At 40.1% G+C, this 21025-nt stretch overlaps 1 protein-coding gene across 4 annotated transcripts in view; it reads left to right on the forward strand.

Annotated features, from left to right (window-relative positions):
• Positions 1-17098, forward strand: part of LOC149015760 (Tetratricopeptide repeat (TPR)-like superfamily protein) — a 101551-nt gene extending 84453 nt beyond the window's left edge. For 2 of the 4 annotated variants that reach the window (XM_089155380.1, XM_089155379.1), the window contains exons 26-29: positions 6494-6727; positions 7032-7202; positions 15239-15354; positions 15433-17098. In XM_089155380.1, the coding sequence (XP_089011506.1) occupies positions 6494-6727; positions 7032-7202; positions 15239-15354; positions 15433-15991 (1080 nt within the window). In that variant the 3' untranslated portion in view covers positions 15992-17098. The remainder of the gene's footprint in view (positions 1-6493; positions 6728-7031; positions 7203-15238; positions 15355-15432) is intronic. The other 2 variants (XM_089155381.1, XM_089155382.1) reach the window with 1 other exon arrangement.
• The last annotated feature ends 3927 nt before the right edge of the window (positions 17099-21025 follow it).

The raw sequence follows: 21025 nt of genomic DNA on the forward strand, positions 1-21025 counted from the left end.
TTGAGAGGGCTAGAAGGGTAAGTAATTTTATTTATAACCATGGTTATGTGCTTTGGAGATGATGAGGAACCATTTGTAAAGGTGATCTAGTCAGACCTGGATTGACTAGATTCGCCACCAACTATGTAGCTCTGAAAAGCTTCCAGAAGAAAGTGGTGGGTCTTCGGCACATGTTTCAAGTGAGGAGTGGTTTGGTTGGTGTGGATCTAGCCATCCTGATGCAGTACTAGCCCAACAAACCATTGCTGATGATTCCTTTTGGAGGCAGCTGAATAGGACACTTGGCATTATAGAGCCTATTGTGTTTGTTTTAAGGATGGTGGATTCGGAGAAGAAGCCCACAATGCCCCAATACGCTACCCTCCAGCAAATGAAAGAGTTGGTTAGAGCTGTTGCCCCTAGCACCTTCAAATCCTACGAGAGGATCATCGATAATAGATGGGAGATGCACTTGGCTAGTGAGTCACTTTTAAGTCTTTATGTTTTTGTTGTATACTTTAATTTACATTCTTTATTTGTTATAAGTTATAACTTATAATTTATAAACAAGTAAACAACCAAATCACTAAGTCACTAACCAAATTTTTTATTTCCATAATGCAAGCTTACTACCTCAACCCAAAGTACCATTACAAGAATGGTCTGGGGCTTGATGTAAAGTTGATGACTGAGGTGCAAGAGGTGGTGGAGAAGCTTGTGTCAAATCCCGTCATGTAAGGGACAATTAACGGAGAGGTGAGAACTTATTCAATTGTTTCTTCAACTTCTTGCATTAGTGCATTAAGCATATACATAATACAATAATTGAAGAATTGGTGTACTGATCAGGGAGTTTAGGGATGCCTTTGGGAATTTTGGAAAGCCTTCTGCAGTTGCAACTAGGAAAAAAACTGAGCCTAGTAAATAGTTCACTACTCTATAAGTCATTAAGTCTATAAGTCTATAGACTATAACTCTATAAATGATAACTAATAAGTTATATAAATATAAAGAGTTACTTGCCTAATGCATTCTTATTTTTGGTTATGCAGCTGACTGGTGGTTTCTATATGGAACTAGTGCGCCAAATCTCAGGGACATAGCAATTAAAGTACTCTCACAGACTTGCTCATCCTCTGGTTGCGAGAGGAACTGGAGCACCTTCTCGCTCATCCATAGTAAAGTACAGAACAGATTGGGGAGTAAGAGGCTCGAAGACTTAGCGTATGTGCATTACAACATGAGATTGAAAGTAGGGCACATACAAGATGATATAGATGACGACAGTCGTGAACCGATTGAGTTGACATATATATTCCACGAGCCCCCCGCAGAAGATGAGGAAGATGATGTCATATATCGGTGGGTTAGGGATCGAGGTGGCCTAGTCACTGGATGGGCCAGAAGGGCAGCCTGATCCTACCATTGCTGCTGCTATTGGCCCAGATGATGTGGCTGAGCACCTATCTTCTGATGAGGGTCAGGCTGTTGTAGCGGCATTAAAAGGATCAACTGTACCATTTGTGGAGCCACCTGGTCGACTTGAAACAACTGAGGTGACAACTAGTAGTGGGGATTCAGATGATGCCGATGATACCAGACGACCAAGTGGCCCAAGTCAACCATCGAGTTCGAGTCATGGAGATAGTTAGGCTGGTTGTGTTTCTAATGGAAGTCAGCGTCAACAAAGGGAGTCACTTGACTCACCTCCACCAAGTCCGAGTCATCCGACACGTGAGCCACAGTTCCCCTATCTCTTGGACTTATAGTAGGAGTAGGAAGAGCAGATCAAACCAGGGGCAGGGGCAACCGAATAATGATACGAGCATGCATGATCTTGAATTGAACATGGGAAGCATGAGCCTAGATCAGAGTGATTCACAACAGCAGAGCCTGTCATCGGGGTACCAATACGGGGATCACAACACCGGGTCAGATTACAGTGGGTATTCTTCTTATGGAGGTCATACTATTCCTCAAGACCTTTCACCTGGAGAGTACACATATAGGAGTGAAGGTGAGTTGTTAAATGAGTGGTTTAGAAACCCGTACCCAAATACTCAACAACTATATGAACAACAACAACAACAATGGCTCTTTCACCCACCCACGATTGACGGTTATCCCAGAGTGCTATTCCTCCAGTATTTTGACATGCAGACATATACTGATTATATAAACCGATATGTGACATACTTCAGTGATTAATTGACTTGGGAGTCATATGTGGCCACCGTTCAGAATCAATTGATGCGGAATGTTGAGTGATACTCTTAGTCTTGTAAGTTGTAAGTTGTAATCTTCTTAATTCTTATGGTTGTAAAAATTTGAAGACATTTAACAATTTATTACTTTGAATCTTTGATAGTTTGAAGTTTGAACTTTGATCACTTGTTGACTTGAATACTTGATGTGTAATGTTATTGTATTTGTATATTTGTATTTGATACTTGATAGTTGATAAATGATAACTCATTAACTTGAAGTCTTGAATTGCTTGATATCTTTACATTACATGTTGTCTCTGACTCTCTAAGACTCTAACCTTGCATTTCACAGAATTTCGGTTTTACACATAGGGTCGACTTAGGAGACATAGTTAGGGTTATTTTCTCACAAATCTAAGGCCACCAATGTGTTCAAAAGGCCTTAAATAGACTAAATACCAAGTTTCAGCCCAACCAGAGCCCTAAAACCCACCGAGATGGGCCACCGAGACTACCGCCAATTTTTTGGCATATCTCGACCGAGATCTCGGTTTTTTGTAGTGGCGAGATCTCGAGAGCGAGATATCCCACCATGCCCACCCCAACTCTATCTTCCTTATCAGTGAACTGGAACATAGCTTTTAGTGTAGCATTTCTATTTAAGAAGACATCAGACTCACTTTCTTTTGAGCCAATTTTTTTTTTCTATGGGATTTGAAGCATCCTCAAGGGCTTTGACGTAATTTTAGCCTACTATAGCTCGATGTTGACTCATCACATGAGAGATTCTGTTAAAGTCTTAAGGGCGTTGAGGCCAATCTTCAAAGGAGGACTTTTTCCAGTATTTCCGATGTAAGTGGACCTATGAATTGAGAGGCTCCACTGTCCCAACTCTATTGAATGAAGTGGTTCTTGGCCGATAGGAATATTGGGCAGCCAACTCTAATAGGTGCCTTTGGTGGAAGCTAAAGCTAAATAATGTAAATTCACCTTAAAGCTATAAATAATGGAATACGGGAGCTTATTCAATTAGGGAAAGAACCAGCTCAATAGGGAAGGAAGTGCCTTTTCTAAATCTGTAGCTGGGGAATTTGTTACAGTTTAAGGGTTTCAATTCAATTACATAGAGCAGTCCTTCACAATTGATTTGACATCTAGAGTGTCCTTAGGCCCTAGCCTTGGCAAAAAGTTAAAGCTACCTCTTCGAATCAGGGACGTTGGTTGTGGAATATCCCCCACTCAATTGTTCTATTTGAATTTCCCCGGCCTCATCTGAATCAAATATCCAAGTTGGTACACTTCGTTCCACTCCTTTCATTATACTCCCAAATGTTATTGCTATAATATACACTCCCTTGATCACTTCAAGACAGATTGATCTTAAGCACAAGCAAGAGTAGCGAATCACATAGAGTTGCCCCTACTTGCTAGTGCGTGGATCGATAGGGCAGGCGAAGTGTGAAGGGATGGATGTTTGAGCATTTGAAAGCTTGGTTTTCTAGATGGATTAGTAGTTATATGCTACCACCTTGGTATGGTGAGGCACTTTCTTTTGAAATCTTGCCAGTGTATATCATCGCACAAGAATATGGTATGGTGTGGATCAACCAGAAGAGGTATGCATAAAAGTTTTTGCATGAAGGAGGAATCCTAGAATTTTGTCTATTTTTTGGATTTGGAAAAGTGCAGGTTTCCAAGAACGTGAGTCTTATGATATATAGTTGGATATCGTAAGGGATTCGAACAACTGCTTCAAATACAGTATCAGGAAGTACTGCTTGTGGAACTTCAATATCCACTGGCTTATTAGCTAAATGGCAATTGGCACATACAATACGCCCTATCGCTTCTCCTGGATTACTCTTACATTCAAAGTAAGCATCTAGCTGCAAATGTTTGACCTGTAGGTATTTCCCTAGTGGAGCTGCCACTGTAGGCATCCACAGCTGATTTGGGGCACCAGGTTGTGCAGGCCTTACGTCTGCTGAGCACATGCCAAATGGGTCCTTGGCTGACTGCCTGTCGTTATTGGGCATTAAGGTCACACAATTCTCCCTCCTCGATTGGAGGATGAACTAAATAAAAGAAGATAAATGCACCTGCAATAGAGATGGACATCCGAGTAATGTACGTCTACCCATGTCAACACACACAAAGAGCATGAAGAAGAACTTAGCCAACACCATGGGGACAATCGTGTCTTACCTAGCTGCAGAAGTCACGAGGTGAGGCTGAGATCAATAGACTCACCCTAACAAAGAAAGTAAGCGCATCCTGCCACAGGGCAGTAGGTCGGATTGCCTAAAAACAATTTCCCTACTCTCAAAAAGGGTACACTTTTGACAATTTTCAACCGCAATCATTCCATCTTGAGTTCTTTCTACAAAGATCGACAAAGTGGCACAAAAGGGCATTGCACTTTCACTTTGCGCATCTAATATTGCTGAAGTGCCGAATAGTGCTACTTGGCTGCAGCTTTCCTCCCATCCCCCACTCCGGCCATTGACCTTCCTGTTGAGGCATTCCAACAGATAAGGTGGGGCTTCATTTAGGTATCTTCAAAATAGTCATCCCATCCCACCCTTTCCCAAACCTTCGAAATCCCATAGTAAAGCTGTTCTTTTATTTTACTGCAAATTCGACAAGTTCATAGGTAAGGGAACCACCACACAAGAATGTGGTGCCATAACGTAATTTTTTTTATCTGGCCCAGATGAAAGAAAGCCTAAAGGCTGCCATGTGCTATAACTAATAAACCTTGCAGCATGCTGCCTAGCAGAGGTGTGGTTATCTAAAGTTGATTCTCTCTTTTGAAGTAGATGGTGAACCTGCTGCTAAGTGGGCAGGCGCAGCAGTTACATGGATCCCTTCCTTTCTGTTGTTGCCGGCGCTTTCCCAGGCCGAGCCAGAATTCTTTATTAGGAAGGGCAGGCAAATCCTGAAGGCTGCTATCCCAAAACTTTGCCAGCTGCCTAACCAAGAGTGGTAGGGCGCCTTTCAATACTTTTTTCTGTAAGCTTGCCGGACCTAGCCACTCCCATAACTAGCTTCATAAGGTATGAGGAAACGAGGGGAGCAGAGACTTTTATGGAGCGGGGTGGAGCCACAAGATAAGATAATCGGGAGGGAACCATGAGACTCAATATGATGGGGGATCCCGGTTGACTTATTCACTCACATCAACAAGTGAGTCAAGCATGGGTAGGGAGCTGATTGGCGATTAAGAGTTTAATCAAAGCATGGGAATGAAGGTGCGAAGCAGGAGACTGTTAAGGATAGAGTGTTGGAGGTAGCATTCCACCGATGTCAAGTTATGGACTGGTTCCTCCAGCCCTATTTCTATGTGTTAATTTTCTATATGACTGACTTAAGACTCGACTTGCTAGATATTACGCGCAGCTTTGCCTGCTGCTTATTATGATGGCTATGTTGGCATGGTGGAAATGAACGAAAAGCGACATGAACGTGTTTTTTCAAATCGATTGATAGATAGCCTAATCTATTCTAATAGATTGAAAGAGTAGGAATGTATAGAGAGGGAATCTATCAATAATAAGGAGAAATCTCTTATTTATATCTATTGATGGTAAGAGAGTATGAACCAACTACCCGATACAATGATCAATTAGATCGTGTCCTTAGGCAACATGATGCAATCATATCACATCTCAACTGGGCATGTATATTTCTAGGTTTTTACAGTTTTGGTTTGTATATTCGTAATGATACCATGAGTGTGATGCCTTGTTTGGCTTCTAGAAAAAGAAACTGGCTAACAATCCACTGACCTATCTAGTTTAAAGTCGAGATAGCATTTCACTAGGCAATTGCCACTTCACTAGTTGGGAGCAGATTACCAATAGCAAGGAAGGTTGTACAGGCCGCCTGACGCAACTTCAGCGCCTCATTGAGTCCTTCCTGTTGCCTACCCTGAAGTGGCGTTAGTTGTAGATTGGAGATTGGAAATAGATATTCGAAAGAGTCATCTACCAATAAGTTCGTGTTATCTTGGCTAACAGGAGAACATGATGCTTGATTGATAGCACATGGATCAAATTCTCTAGACCAGATGCACTAACTTCCAAAGAAGTTGAGTATTTTTGTGGCAGCCATCTGAAACTCAACCATACATAAGTAAATGACACCACTTTGTGTGACATAGGTTGATTACCATCGTCTAATTGCTTTTGATGTTCAGAGAACTAAGTATTGTTTTGCTTTTCCATTTTCCTTATTATTTACTTAGACCTATTAGCTATAAGTCCAGTCAGCAATCACTGAAATGATTTTTTTATTTCATTTTATAGGTACTACCATCACTGGATTTGTCATTCCAAATCAGTCCATGTCCGTCAAACTTGCAAGAACTCCTTGTTCGAATGGATGTTGTGAACAGGACCAGTCGAGAGACTTTTGAGCTTCATCAGTTGTCGTCTGTTGGATACCAATGGGAGATCTTACCACTACTGCCTGGCAGACCCATTTGTCCCCTGCAATTGCTAATGGCGGGTCAAGCATTATCATGTTCCTTTAAGCTTAAGGTGATTCAGGTTCATTTGTTTCTTTGACACTTCTTTACAAGTCGGGTGGACCAATTATTTTCACCTAGTTACTGAAAAGAAGGCCATGCTTAATGCACAAGGCTACTGCACTTAACAGAGTCTAGAGAGGGGTCAAAATATATACAGCTGTATCCCTCTTTACAAGATAGTTAAATCTTAGGGATCCTAAGTTTAGTGGAATATCCATTTATTAATTACTAATTTCACCTGAGAGGAGCAAGCTAAAGTTCTCTTCTTATTTTTCTTTCCCTTGTTTCAATCTCATCACATTTTTGTCCTTCAGAATTGTAGGAAATCTACTTTGGAAGGCTCCTCCTCTTCTCAGAATCTTCTCCAAGGCCATGATGTAAGCTTGGGTTCCCAAGGCAGTGACAAAGCATTGTTTGATGTATTCAGTTCACCTTTGGCAGATTTCCACCATTACGAACGATTGCACCAGAGAGTATCAATTCAGGTTCTACTTATGCTTATCAATGTGATATTAATAAAGAGTTGAATAAATGACACATATCATCACCAATTTTGCCAAGTCATTATTTACTGAGCTCTCTTGTTTGTCAGTTCTACCATCTTTCCACCTTTGATAGCTCGATTGCAGGGTACCTCTTTGAAGATGTGTCTGAAAAACCAACTGATGTAGTCAAAATGTAATCACAATTTATAAGAAATGAGAGTTTTGAATTAAGTATAACACAGATTGAGCATCATGTGTTGCAATAGGCTCACTATAGAGTTCATAGTTGTGGTTCACTCCAATACTGTAACAAAAGATTTTAGTGAGATACAATGGTCAAATCTGTAGGGATGATTTAGCATTTCATTATTGTGGGTTTTTTTTTTTTTTGGGGGGGGGGGGGGGGTTGAGCAGCTTGATTACAAATTTTGGGGAGACATGGGGATACTCCCAGAGAAATGCTATTATTAGTTATCTGTATCTTATTGCTTTGCAAAACCCTCATAATGGCACCATAAATTGCTCTATTAAGTATAGGGAGAGTCAAAAACATATATTCCAAAAGGGATTTTCCTAGAAAGCCACTCAAGTAGTTAGAGGAACTGGAAATGTGAAACGGTGTCCTAAAACATCATCACCACCAGGACAATTACTTGCGCTGTGTTTTCGGTATTTTAGTCTCAAGACTAGCTAAGAATCCATGTAGCCGACCCCATTTAGTTGGGAAAAGGCTTCTTCTTGTTGTTGTTGTAAGCAGGTTGTTACAAAGAAAACCCATTAAGGCCAAAGCCAGGTCAATCTGTCCCATTCAAGTTGTTGCTTGGAAGAGGGTTTCCCCAAATCCTTATTTGCAGGAGATTTAGATAAGAGATAAAAAATTATTGTCAGAGATGGCTGCTTTGGAGATCAATAGAGCCCCTAATGAGCTATTTCCTTCAGACGGCTTTCAATGTTTCCTAGGATGTCCTATCCATTGTTACCTCTATCCTGCTTTCATGACCAAAGGCCACACATATCCCACCCCAAAGTTTATCATACTATTCTATAAAAGTAAAAACTGTATAAAAGTAAAAACTCAAATCAGTTATGGCAAATCTTTTGTTGGACCAAAATACCCTTCTTCCAAAATAATATGCATTTTCCTCATTGAACAAACCCTTTCAAGCCACCCCTGTGTAATTTTCGTTGAATCATGCCACCATTGAAATGTCCCACCTATCCTTAGCAAGTTCTTTCAAGATGTACACCTCTTCAACTAACATGCCCTTACTTCAAACCTTATGTCTCTTTGCCCACCTCCATTATTTCTCTCCTAAAAACATTATTCACAATAAAAAATAAAAAAAAATAAAAAAAATCTCATTGTATTTCATCCCACCCTTTAAGCCCCCCAATATTTTATTTTCAAAAGAAATTTGAAAAAGGTAGAAAAAAAAATGTAATTCCTAAACAATTACCACATCAATCAACATTAATAACTCGTAGACGTTTAAAATTTTAAAAACCATAGAAGAAAAGGGGATAATTTAACACTCTTAATCTATTCCCTTAAAAGAAAACATTTATATATTTAAATTATTTGAGGAAATAACAAAAACCATGTACATCTGCGTGTGAAATTTTGCTAGTATTCCACAAAAGTAAGTTTCTATGTGTTGGATTCTATTAGGAGTTCAATTAGAGTTTGTATAGGAGTTAAATTAGAGTTTGTATTCATGTAAAAATCTATTCTTTGTAATAGTGTACTTTCCACTTAATTATAAATAGAGGGCTTGAGATCATTAATCAATAAGCCATTCTCCCAATATGTTTCTCAACATGGCATCAGAGCCTAATTTCGATTAGGGAATTGAGAGAAAAAAAGAGAGGAGTGTCGAACTTACCTCCTCGCCTCTCTCGCTGTCTCTGTTGCTGAAAAGTATCGAAACCCATCGCCCATTGTTTTTTTTCTTTCTGGCAGTTCTTCAAACCAATCAAGTACCCATTGAAACTCATCGCCCTTTCTCACTGTTCTTCAGTACCGCTACATTCGGTGAGTTCAATTCGATAACACCAAGAACAGAACAGAAAAAAAAAAAAAAAAAAAAAAAAAAAAAAAAAAAAAAAAAAAAAAAGAAGAAAAAAAGGGAAAGAAGAAGAACTCTGCCATAGTCTTCACCATCGCCGCCAAAGTCACCTTCAGCCTTCGTCTTCATCGAAGCAACCACAAATAGGACAACAACAATTCGGTTTGGGAATGTGTATTTAACACTTGAGAATCCGAGAGCGCGAGAGGAGTAGAAGAGATTCGAAGTGAGTCAAACGCTACTGCTTTGCTTCTCTAAAATGGCGAGGGATTATCACCGATGAAAATCTGCAACACGACTTTCAACCCATCGCTATTGCTAGCCAAACTGAAGAACTGCAGATAAGTTTGTCAACATGACAACTATTGATGGTACTCATGCTCCCACTGGCTCCGATCATTACCCCTCTTCATCCTCTTTCGGTAAGCTTTGATGGGACAAATTATTTGATTTGGTCCAGATTTGCTTACTTGACTATTGTCGGAAGAGGACTTGTTGGACACATTACGGAGACCACTATCAAACCTACTACCACAGGCGTTTCACAGGATAAATGGATCTCGAATGACTTTCTTATTATGTCATTTCTTTTGAATTCCGTGATTCCAAATATTGCTTGTGGATATCTATTACTTGATACTGCAGCCCAAATCTGGAAGGCTACTATTGAAACATATGGGCAGTTGGGGAATGATGCACATGTTTATGAGCTACGGAAGAAGCTTCATGAGACGACTCAAAAGGAACTTATTGTGGCCCAATATTATGTCACATTGCAATCTCCTTGGTAGGAGTTGGATCATTATGGGGATTATCATCCCACTAACCCAAATGATGTGACTACTTATAGGAAGCACATTGATAAGATTCGGGTATATGGCTTCTTAGCAGGTTTGAATGTGGACTACGATCAGATTAGAGTGCAAGTCTTATGTTCTTGAATGGTATATCACAGCCGTTTTCCCTCTCCTACACTAGAACAGTCTTATGCTCTTGTTCAGTGTGGGGAAAGTCGTCGATTAGCCATGCTTCATACTCCTATTATGGATAAATCAGCTTTACAGTCTGTTCGCACTAAATCTGATCCGGCTAAGGAGATTGTCAAGTGTGAGCACTGTCACAAACCATATCATACCAAGGCAAATTGTTGGAAACTGCATGGGAAGCCTGCTGATTTTGAGAAAAACAAGCACAAAGAAAGGGAAAACCAAAGGCTAATCTTTTTTAAACAATTTCCACCGCACGCTCTGCAGACGTTGGTTTTTCACAGGAGGAGTTCGCTACTCTACGACGTATTCTGCAGTCTTCTACTGCCAATACAGCCTTGACCACTGCTTCCTCTACTACCCATACCAACTCCTACCTTGCTACTTCAGGTAAAACTTTTACAGGCTTTCAAGCTTATTCAGTTTCTACTCCTTGGATCATTGATATAGGAGCCACAGATCATATGACATGTTTATCCACCTCTTTCTTACATTATTCTCCAACTTCTAGAAGGATAAAGTTCAAATTGCTGATGGCTCCTATTCTTCCATTGCTAGAAAAGGCCCAACATTCTCCATCACTTTCTTTGTCTAAAGTTTTACATGTTCCCTCTTTCTCTACTAACTTGCTCTCTATCTGTAGTCTTACACATGACTTGAATTGTAAAATGACCTTTTTCCCATCTTTCTGTGTCTTCCAGGATTTGGTCACGGGGAAGGAGATTGGATGTGGTAAACTAGACAATGGACTTTATTTGCCCGAGCCGGTTGGAGAATTTGCGTCTACTTTGATTATAACTTCTAATCCGGTCCATTCGGTAATATCAGACCTTCATCAATGGCACTGTAGGCTAGGTCACCCCCTCTAGGAACTCTTAAGAAAATATTTCCTGATTTGGTTTCTTCTTGTAATGAGGATAATTTTTTTTGTGAAGCCTACATTTTTGCGAAGCAGACTCGTTATACTTATTTACCTTCTCTTCATAATTGAAAACCTATTCCTTTTATGCTAATTCATACTGATGTGTGGGGTCCCTACCGACGTGTCTATTACTGGCCATAGGTACTTTGTTATTTTTATTGATTGTCACTCTTGTTCTACATGGATTTATCTTTTAAGACAAAACCTATCGATGTTTTCGTGATTTTCATAATATGATTAAGACTTAATTCAATGCCACTGTGAAGATCCTTCGCAGTGACAATGGCACATAGTATATTGATGGTGAATTTCAAAGATATCTCCCTGACTCTAGCATAATACATTAGACCAGTTGTGTTGATACGGCTACCCATAATGGGGTTGCCGAAAGGAAGAATCAGCTTCTTTTAGAGATAGCCCGTTCCATTATGATTGCTATGAATGTACTTGACCAATACAGGAGTGATGCTATACTCACTGCTTCTTACCTTATGAATGGGATGCCTAGTAAGATATTTGGTTTTAAATGTCCTAATGAGATTCTTTAGGGAGCCTCTTCTTTTGTTATTCCCCCAAAGGTTTTTGGATGCGTGTGTTATTCCACAATCACAGCCCACCAGAGTAAGCTGGCTCCCTGCAGTCTACGTTGCATATTTTTGGGGTATTCTGCTACTCAAAAAGGGTACAAATGTTATCATCCTCCTTCTAGGAAAATCATTGTATCCATGGATGTAATTTTTCATGAGTTTTGCCCCTACTGTACACCTCTCCAGGGGGAGAGTCCTAGAGGAGAGGTGTTCTTTCCGATTCTAGATCTTCCTTTCACACACCAACACAACTTAAGAGTCCCAGAAGAGTTTCCTAGCCAGGGGGAGACTTCGGCCAGTATACCTGAGGACTCTAATCCTCCCCCTTCAATTTCTAAACCATGTGAAGAACCTAGCCAGGGGGAGACCACTCCTGTGAGACACACTGTTGGGGTCTTTCAAAACCAAATTGACCAGAATAAGGAGGTACAGACTTATCAGAGAAAGAAATACAACCGGCTAAAGCAGGTGGAGAAAGGTGATACATTACCACTTCAGTCTCCTGCTCCAAAGTCAGATTCTATTGTTCTCCTTAAGGTATCTTCTTCTGATCTTCCTATTGCTTTTAGAAAAGGGGTCAGATCTTGTACTCAACGTCCCATAGCTAAATATGTTTCAAGGGGTCAGATCTTGTACTCAACATCCCATAGCTAAATATGTTTCTTATAACTCTTTGTCTGACTCCTACCGTACTTTTATATCCTCTCTGTCATCTGTATATGTTCCTAAAAGTTGGCAGGAAGCTTATGCTGATAAGAGATGGAAGGCAGCTATGGTAGAGGAAATGTAAGCAGTGAAGAAAAATGACACTTGGGAGCTTGTTACGCTTCCTCCAGGAAAAAAACCAGTGGGCTGCAAATCGGTATTTGTGGTTAAACAAAATATGGATGGATCAGTCAATAAGTTGAAAGCTAGACTAGTTGCAAAGGGGTTTACCCAAACCTATGGGATTGATTATCAGGAGACCTTTGCCCCTGTTGCGAAACTAAACACTGTCAGAGTTTTGTTGTTTGTAGCTGTGAACAAAGACTGGAACTTGCACCAACTAGACGTAAATAATGCCTTCTTACATGGGGAGTTAGCAAAAGAGGTCTATATAGAAATCCCACATGGTTTCTCCGATGACAATGCTGCAGGGAAAGTTTGTTGGTTGAAGAGGTCAATTTATGGGTTAAAACAGGCTCCTAGATGTTGGTTTGGACACCTCTTGAAGGCAATGAATTCTATTGGGTACAAGCAAAGCAATGTTGATTATACACTATTTGTCAAGAAGTCAGGTACTAACATCACACTTCTCATTGTTTATGTAGACAATATTGTCATCACAGGGAATGATGGTGAAGAAATTCAAAAGTTGAAGGATTTTCTTGGCAGAGAGTTTGAAATTAAAGATCTAGGGAAGTTATAGTATTTCTTAGGGATTGAGGTGGCTCGATCAAAGAAAGGTATATTCCTATCCCAAAGAAAGTGTGTCCTAGATCTATTATCAGAAGTGGGAATGTTGGGGTGTAAAGCAGTTGATACCCCTATTGAAGCTAGAGATAAACTTAAAGAAAAAGAGGGAGAACCAGTGGACAAAGGAAGATACCAAAGGCTGGTAGGGAAGCTTATTTACTGGTCCCACACCAGGCCAGACATCGCTTATGCTGTAGGTATAGTGAGCCACTTCATGCATGATCCATATTTAGCTCATATGAAGGCCGGTTATCGAATACTACAGTGTTTAAAGGGAATTCCTGGAAAAGGAATACTTTTGTCACCCATTGATAATCTAAAAGTAGAAGCATACACTGATGCAGACTGGGATGGATCTCTAGACAAGAAGTCAATTTTAGGTTACTGTACCTTTGTTGGAGGTAATTTAGTTACTTGGAGAAGTAAGAAACAGAATGTGGTAGCTTTATCTAGTACCGAAGCTGAATATAGAGCTATGGTTCATGGAGTTTGTGAGCTACTATGGTTGAAAGGTTTGCTGCAAGATATTGGAGTCCAAGTTCCAAACCCTATGATATTATATTGTTACAATAAGGTTGCTATTAGTATTGCTAATAATCCGGTGCAACATGATCGAACTAAGCACATTGAAATTGACAGGTTTTTTGTCAAAGGAAAGTTGGAACAGGGGCTTATCTGCATGCCTTTTGTAAGATCTGAAGACCAAGTAGTAGATGTTTTCACTAAGGATTTGAAAGAAAGAGATTTCCTTCTTATTGTAGGCAAGTTGGGCATGACTAATATCTATGCCTCAACTTGAGGGGGAGTGTTGGATTCTATTAGGAGTTCAATTAGAGTTTGTATCATAGTTGTTAAGGCGTCGCCTAGGCGTCCGGGTGCCTTCGAAGCGCCTCAAATCGGTGTCACCTCATTTTCAGGTAATAAGGCGACCGCCTTGGGGTATTAGGCATTGCCTAGGTGTCGCCTCAAGAGCCTCGGACACCTTATACCCCAAGGTGTCCGCTTTTTTTTCTTTTTTAAATCACATGAAAGATGTCAAATCAAAGGCATATATTGAATTACTTGTTAGATTCCAATTGTAAAGTATCTATTGTTTGAACCTATTTGCATATTTATAACGACAACATGTGATCAAATGTTAAAAAAGGGAAAAAAAACAAACAAAATCGAAAGAGAATAAGTTCTTGACTCGAGTCTCCCAGTCTCACTCTCATTCTCACTCTAATCCCTAATCTCTTTCTCTCTTCCTCTCTTCTTCTCTTCCATTCCCACAACGACGCTCTAGCAAGCAACGGCCAGCGACAGATGACTTCTTCTCTTCCTTTCTTCCCGCAACTTTTTATTTAGGACCTACTATGTGTGGTTTGTAGTATGTTGGATGACTTGAGGTAGGCTAATATTAGATTTTTTTATTATATAAGTATGATAGATTTATAATAAATTGGAGTGAATGAGATGTACACAAAAAATTTCACTTAAAACGCCTCAACCGCCTCGGAGGGCGCCTCATCAACTCATTGCCTCAACTAGCCTAAACCACCTCACATCGCCGTGACAACTATGGTTTGTATAGGAGTTAAATTAGAGTTTGTATTCATGTGAAAATCTATTCCTTGTAATAGTGTACTTTCCACTTAATTATAAATAGAGGGCTTGAGATCATTGATCAATAAGCCATTCTCCCAATATGTTTCTCAACACTATGATTCATCTCTTCCATGATTCTGTAGTGAAGAAATATGCTTATGCCATACAGGTAAGCAGTCAGGCTTATTGGCATAAAAGATAGACATAAGTCTCTACAAAAGTTTGATTGTGTGGAGACAGTAAATGAATCTTGATTCATGACATTAGAACCTCCATGATTACCTAATTTGTTATCAGAATCAGCTCACGATCATCTAATTTGGATAGCTTTTAATTTCTTATGGAATGCCCATATTGATTGCTCTGCCACTATATTGTTACCCTTCATTTAGGTTTTTTTTCTTTTTTTTAATGTTCTTTATCATATGGGCAGCAAGGTACCGTTGACTTTATCTTGATCTCTCAGCTGCTCGAAAATAGAGCAGATCATGGGTCGGGAGGTTTGTTGGATCTCCCACAATTGTTCTCTTATCATTCATGTCACTGCAGGTAAAATTTATAATATGATTAATGCTTTTGATTATGGACCCTGGATTCTTGTACTAACCCATCCTTCGGTTTTTCTAGTATTGCAAGCACGAGCCCTGTGTGGTGGCTAATGAATGGGCCACGAACCATACATCACAACTTCTCTGTTTCTTTCTGTGAAATTAGACTCTCTGTAATCATTTACAACTCATCAGAGGAAGCTGTTTCTATACGTATAAGCACCATAGATGTCACATCCTGTGATGGTCAATCAAGTAATGTAGCTGCTGCAGCTCAGTGTCCAGTGTCATCAGAAAATCAAGCAGGATGGCAAGATGTTTCTCTAAGAAATGATGTCAAAGTCACTTCTGATGTCATTGGGACTCGATCTGATAAAGGCGCATCATCAGATGGGATGGCTCCCTTCATATGGGCTGCCTCAACCTCTACCCGAGTTGAACTTGGACCAATGTCTACCTCTGAAGTCCCTCTGAAGGTTTGTGTGTTTGCTCCTGGAACATATAACTTATCAAGCTACTCAGTGCACTGGGAAGTTAAGCTTCAAGGTGATCCAGTATTTGCTGGAGATGGGACGAGACAACTCTCTGGGAGGAATCTAGGTCATCCATATTATATTACTGCACTGCAGTCTCCTTGAGAACTTGTCAGTGTGAAGGGCATATACTCCTAACACCCTCCTGTGAAATTAAATGTCACTTGTATACTGTGCTGTTAGCTTATGAAGGCTCTACTAGTGGAGCTACCTAGAATTTTTAGAATCAGAGCACTGAAGCTCGACATTATTGGTTAGTGAGAAAATAAAAGGGTGTAAATTTGTTTTGCAAATTAACTTTGAGCAATGTCGATTAACTTGGGCCTGTGAGTTGTGGAACGGGGTATTCTGTTGAATTGGCATATCATATTCGTGTTGATCAATCCTAAATACCTCATGGTGTGAAAATAATATGGTTTTGTTAACATTAACAACTTAACATAGATTCTTAGTTACCATGGCGTGTTTGTGTACATGTGTCACATCCATCTGCCCCAAAGACCATTACTCTGGTCACTCCATACTTTAATCGATGATCGTTCGAGATACAGAAGGAAGAAAGAACATTAACCAGTTGTGCTCAATTGTGGGAGCCAAGCCATGCCTACAGTTCTACATAAAGCTATTGCCTAACTGCTAGGGGAACGGCTCATCTCTTTTGCTCTTTCGTGGGGTAAGATGCTGACTTCCAAGATTGAGTGATTGTTACTCAGGAGTGGTAGCCATGTTTGGAGCACGACTAAAAATGATTGCAAATCAATTAAAGACATTTTCGTGAAATGTTTTTGTGATTCGGATCCCACCAAACAATCTGCTCAGCACCTGCAGGAGAACAATGTCACTTGAGATCTTGAAGTCATCCTAACACTCCTTGGTTGAATAGACCTTCCCAAAACTACAACATTGCGGGAATTTATGACTGTCGATCTCTTTCTATTTTGCTTACCCACATTAGCTTCAAATGTTGCTACGAACCCAGATTTTGATGCTTAAGAAGAGGAATTCACAGGGGAAAACAGCAAATTAGAAGATAGGGGATTGGGAAGGAGAGGAAACACGGAGGAAGAAGCTTCATTGCCCCTAAATGCTTTACCGGATTATATTTATAAACTAAGATAAACCCCTCTATTCTTTTGATCATTCTACCCTAAAATTCCTTAAAACTTGACTCATTTGTTAAATGGCATTCCAAGGCAAGTATTCCCGACAATTTTTCCTCTCCTCTTTTTGGTAAACCACCTTTCCTTCTGAAACCAAAGAAGACGGATAATCCGAGTTCCAAATCTTGGCAAGCGAAGCAGTGAAGATAGGCCAGTCAGTCTTAATATTCCCTACAATTTACACCCTATTATATAGAGCATGATCCCCACATCAATTCTCACAAACAAGCAAAATGAAACTCCAGTTTGGCAGGTAAAATAAAATTCATAAGACGTGACAAATTACATCCACCTCAGTATGATCCCTGTTATGGATAAACCTTCAATCACCAGTTTACGTCATGGTATGAAGCTGAACCACAAACCATGTGGGAATCTAACCATAGCCATTAATTTTGAAACACTCACCGATGGTCCATATTAGTTTTGAATAGTAAGGAAAGTCTATAAATAGGGCACGGACAAAAGGTAAGTGATGCATCCAAAATATGTTCAGCCCTTAGATCTCCGAAGAATGACCTGCAAAAACAATCGTCAGATGTGGCCTGACCGTGGCGGTCGGGAATCCACCTCTGAAGGCTAAGTCAGTTGATGAACTGATCACAAAGGCTCTGCTTGAGCACAGAGCTGAAGTATGAATACGAATGTTGGGAATGCGATTCAGTTACCTTTCTCGTACGTAGGTAATGCCTTATATAGTGTTTACCTTTGAATCTCCTTCGTTGGATTTACTTGAGCCTTCCTCGAGCGGCCATCCAATCTTAACAATTAGATCCGTTGATAATAGATCCATTCGTTGGTGGGATAATGGATAATTGCACGATCATAGCATGACAGTTATCTGAGTAACCACGATCGTTTGCTCCCATAAGTGCCGTTAACCGTCTCCTTGACGATTCGTCCACTCCGATAATTACGGATTCGGGCGTGCCTGTTGACTGAGTCAGGTTTCTTCCTCATCAAGTTATCTTTAAACCCGGCCGGCTCAAATGCGAGTTAGTCCGTTTCTTCCCGACCGGAGTCGAGGGTCGAAACAAGGGCGGACTCGGTTCGACAATGATTTTTCCCGTATCACGAACCCCATAGACCAAGTTTTCGGGTGATTCCAAGGGCTTGGTTTGATCTGGATCCGCTTATCAAATGAGGATTTTGAATAATCCTTCGCTTATTAAATGTCGTATCACATTTAATGTTGCTGGCATCATTTTTTCTCGAGTTTCGTGAATGTCTTCCTTTTTATGGAGGTGACACCATGTGTCCTCTGCAGCCGAAATCATCATTACTCAAGAAATTGAAACGACGGTTTCTCAAAACGTCTGTACTGATTCGATTTGTTCAAACTTTTTTGATTTTTTGAAACATCTCCCGATCACGATCGTCGATCCTGAACTTATCCTGATCGTACACGTCCTTGACTATCTGGGTGATTAAAAGTTGTTCGTTGTCTTCGCATGTTTCATTCTCTTTGTCTGGAGTTTGAAACTTCGTCGTCTTTCTTGTGCCCTAACAGTCTTCTCGCTTTTACGCTCTCTACTTCAATGAATCAGTAAGTTCACTGACTCTTTTGTATCCTTTATTTGTCTCGATCTTTCTTTTTGCTTTTGTCTCCGCTTCCATTGAAAACCAAAATCAGATTTTTCTAGTGATGAGAAGTGGTAGGACTTTTGATGAAGGTCCTTTTGAACATAGCGCCGGTAAGGGCGACTCAGGCGGTGAGGCTTTTGTCTCTGTCCCCGTCGAACAATCAGATAGTGACAAGCGAACTTTGACTGCCATTTGGGGTGAGTTCGAAGAAGTGAGCCATCCAAAAAATGTAGGGAAAAGTATTGAATTTTCTTCCGCACCTCCTGAGTCTAGGCAGTCCAAAGCTCTTAAGGCGACTGCCGAGGCCCCTCGGCAATTTAACCAACCTAGCAGACCCAAGGATGAACCCGGCTTTGTTCCTTCCTCATTCACTGAAGTTGAACTCCCTTCAGCAATTGAACCTTTTGACTTTCCTCCTTCCTACTTTCTTAAAGCTCCCAATCCTGATGAAAGGGCCAACTCGAACCTGCCCGAAGAGTTCTCTTTGTATATAGACACTTTGGAGAGTGGAGTCCGCTTTCCGTTCTTCCATTCTTTGTTTTCTGCTTGTTTTGAATCATTGGGACATTTGTCCCGGAATGCTTCTCCCCAATAGCTGGCGTCTCATTGTTGGCTTTTTGGGCTTGTGTTTTGAACTTGGCATCAAACCTTCTTTCCCTCTTTTTGTACATGCTTTGTCTCTTTAGGTTGAGTTTGGATAGTCGGGCAGTATCCTTGCTGGGGAACTTGTCCTTCCAATCACAAGGGGTGGCGCAGATGGTATTTTTTCTGCCGAGTGCCTCAATCAGATCTTAACTTCCCGATCACCTGAAAGTTGCTTACTTCATATTCTGAGGGTAACCAGGTCCTTCCCCTATCTAAGGCAGAAAAAGCAACTGCTAAGAAGATCAAGTCAATTCCATGGTACCAAGAGATACATGGTCTTGAGATGGAATACACCCCGATTCTTCAATATTGGGGGCTGGCTCGTTGTGAGCTTCCAAACTGTTGTATTTGTCTTTTTGAATGTATTGCAGCCTTATTTGATTTTCTGACTTTATCCTTCTCTGCAGTGCCTCCCAAAATTAACCAAGAAAACCTTCGGGCTAAGGTGGCCAAGGCAATTTGATCGTGTAGCTAACCAATCAAAAATAAAATCCTATACTAATCTAGCAAGCAGAAAGTACGGGGTCGAACTATGGGGAAGTAAAAGACTAAGTCACTAAGATTGAATTCAACAAAACTAAATTGGGTAATTTTCATCTGGACCCCTTGAGGTTTGATCCATGTCACTTTTACTCCATTTTAAGTTTCCTTTTGCATATGGCTCCCCTGTGGTTTTAAGAAATGATTCAATAAGGACAAACTTAACAGAACCCTTTAGTTTAATAAATTTTGTGACGAAAATACCCCTGTGTCCTTTGGATTTTTTTTATTTATTTTAACTTTAATAATATCCACTTCCCTTAAAAAAAAAGTTTTAAAAACACTCGACGAAATTTTCCACGCCTTCCCTGCTGGTGTCTTTCTGGTTTAGAAACGAACTTGATTAATTTTTTCTCAGATTACTTTATCAAAATTTGGACGGTGTCGTGGTTTTGAAGGCTCTAGTTGATCGTTGAATTTAGTTTATGTTTCAAGTTTGATTGCTTTGGAATATCCATAAATCTCTCCTAGTTGTCTTATGATTTATTAACTGGTTGAACTCTTCAGGCGCATTTTGTTTCAGTGCTCCGGATCCAAGAACCCTCAATCTATGGTATGAGAGGAGATCGCATTTCAACAGAATGAAGAAGAACGAAAAATAAGACTCATTTCTCCTTATCTGCGGTCATCATCCATTAAGAATCAATAAACATCAATCGAATAACACAATGAGGGTTGGTAAAGAAGATAGAACATCAAAGATTCACGCTTGGAAAAATCAATAGCCAGTTTGATTACACAGCAGTGAAGGAGATCTAGAACGATAGTTTTTGTGGTTGCTCCCTTGCACATCCAGTTTGTCCACGCCTAGAAAAATCAATTACCCATTACATCCAATAAAAAATCTACGGTTCTGCGTTAACGAACACTTTTCAGTAGTTTACAAGTGATAGATTTGGAGGAGGCTGTTCGTCTTCTACGGAAGGAAGAAGATAGAACAACAATCTATTTTAGTAGATTAAAACTTTAAAAAAAAAAAAAAATTCCAAAAGACACCGGGGTATTTTCGTCACAAATTTATTAAACTGACAGTTTCTGTTAAGTCTGTCCTTATTTAATCATTTCTTAAAACCACAGGGGAACCATATGCAAAAAGAAACTTAAACTGGACTAAAAATGACATAGACCAAACCTCAGGGGGTCCAGATGAAAATTACCCAACTAAATTTAAACTAAATCTACTAATTAATGCAAAAACGTTAACTATGAA

This window comes from Hakea prostrata, chromosome 5 (genome assembly GCF_041222555.1).
Source record: "Hakea prostrata isolate BN-2017 chromosome 5, UWA_Hpros_2, whole genome shotgun sequence".
Taxonomy (NCBI): Eukaryota; Viridiplantae; Streptophyta; class Magnoliopsida; order Proteales; family Proteaceae; genus Hakea; species Hakea prostrata.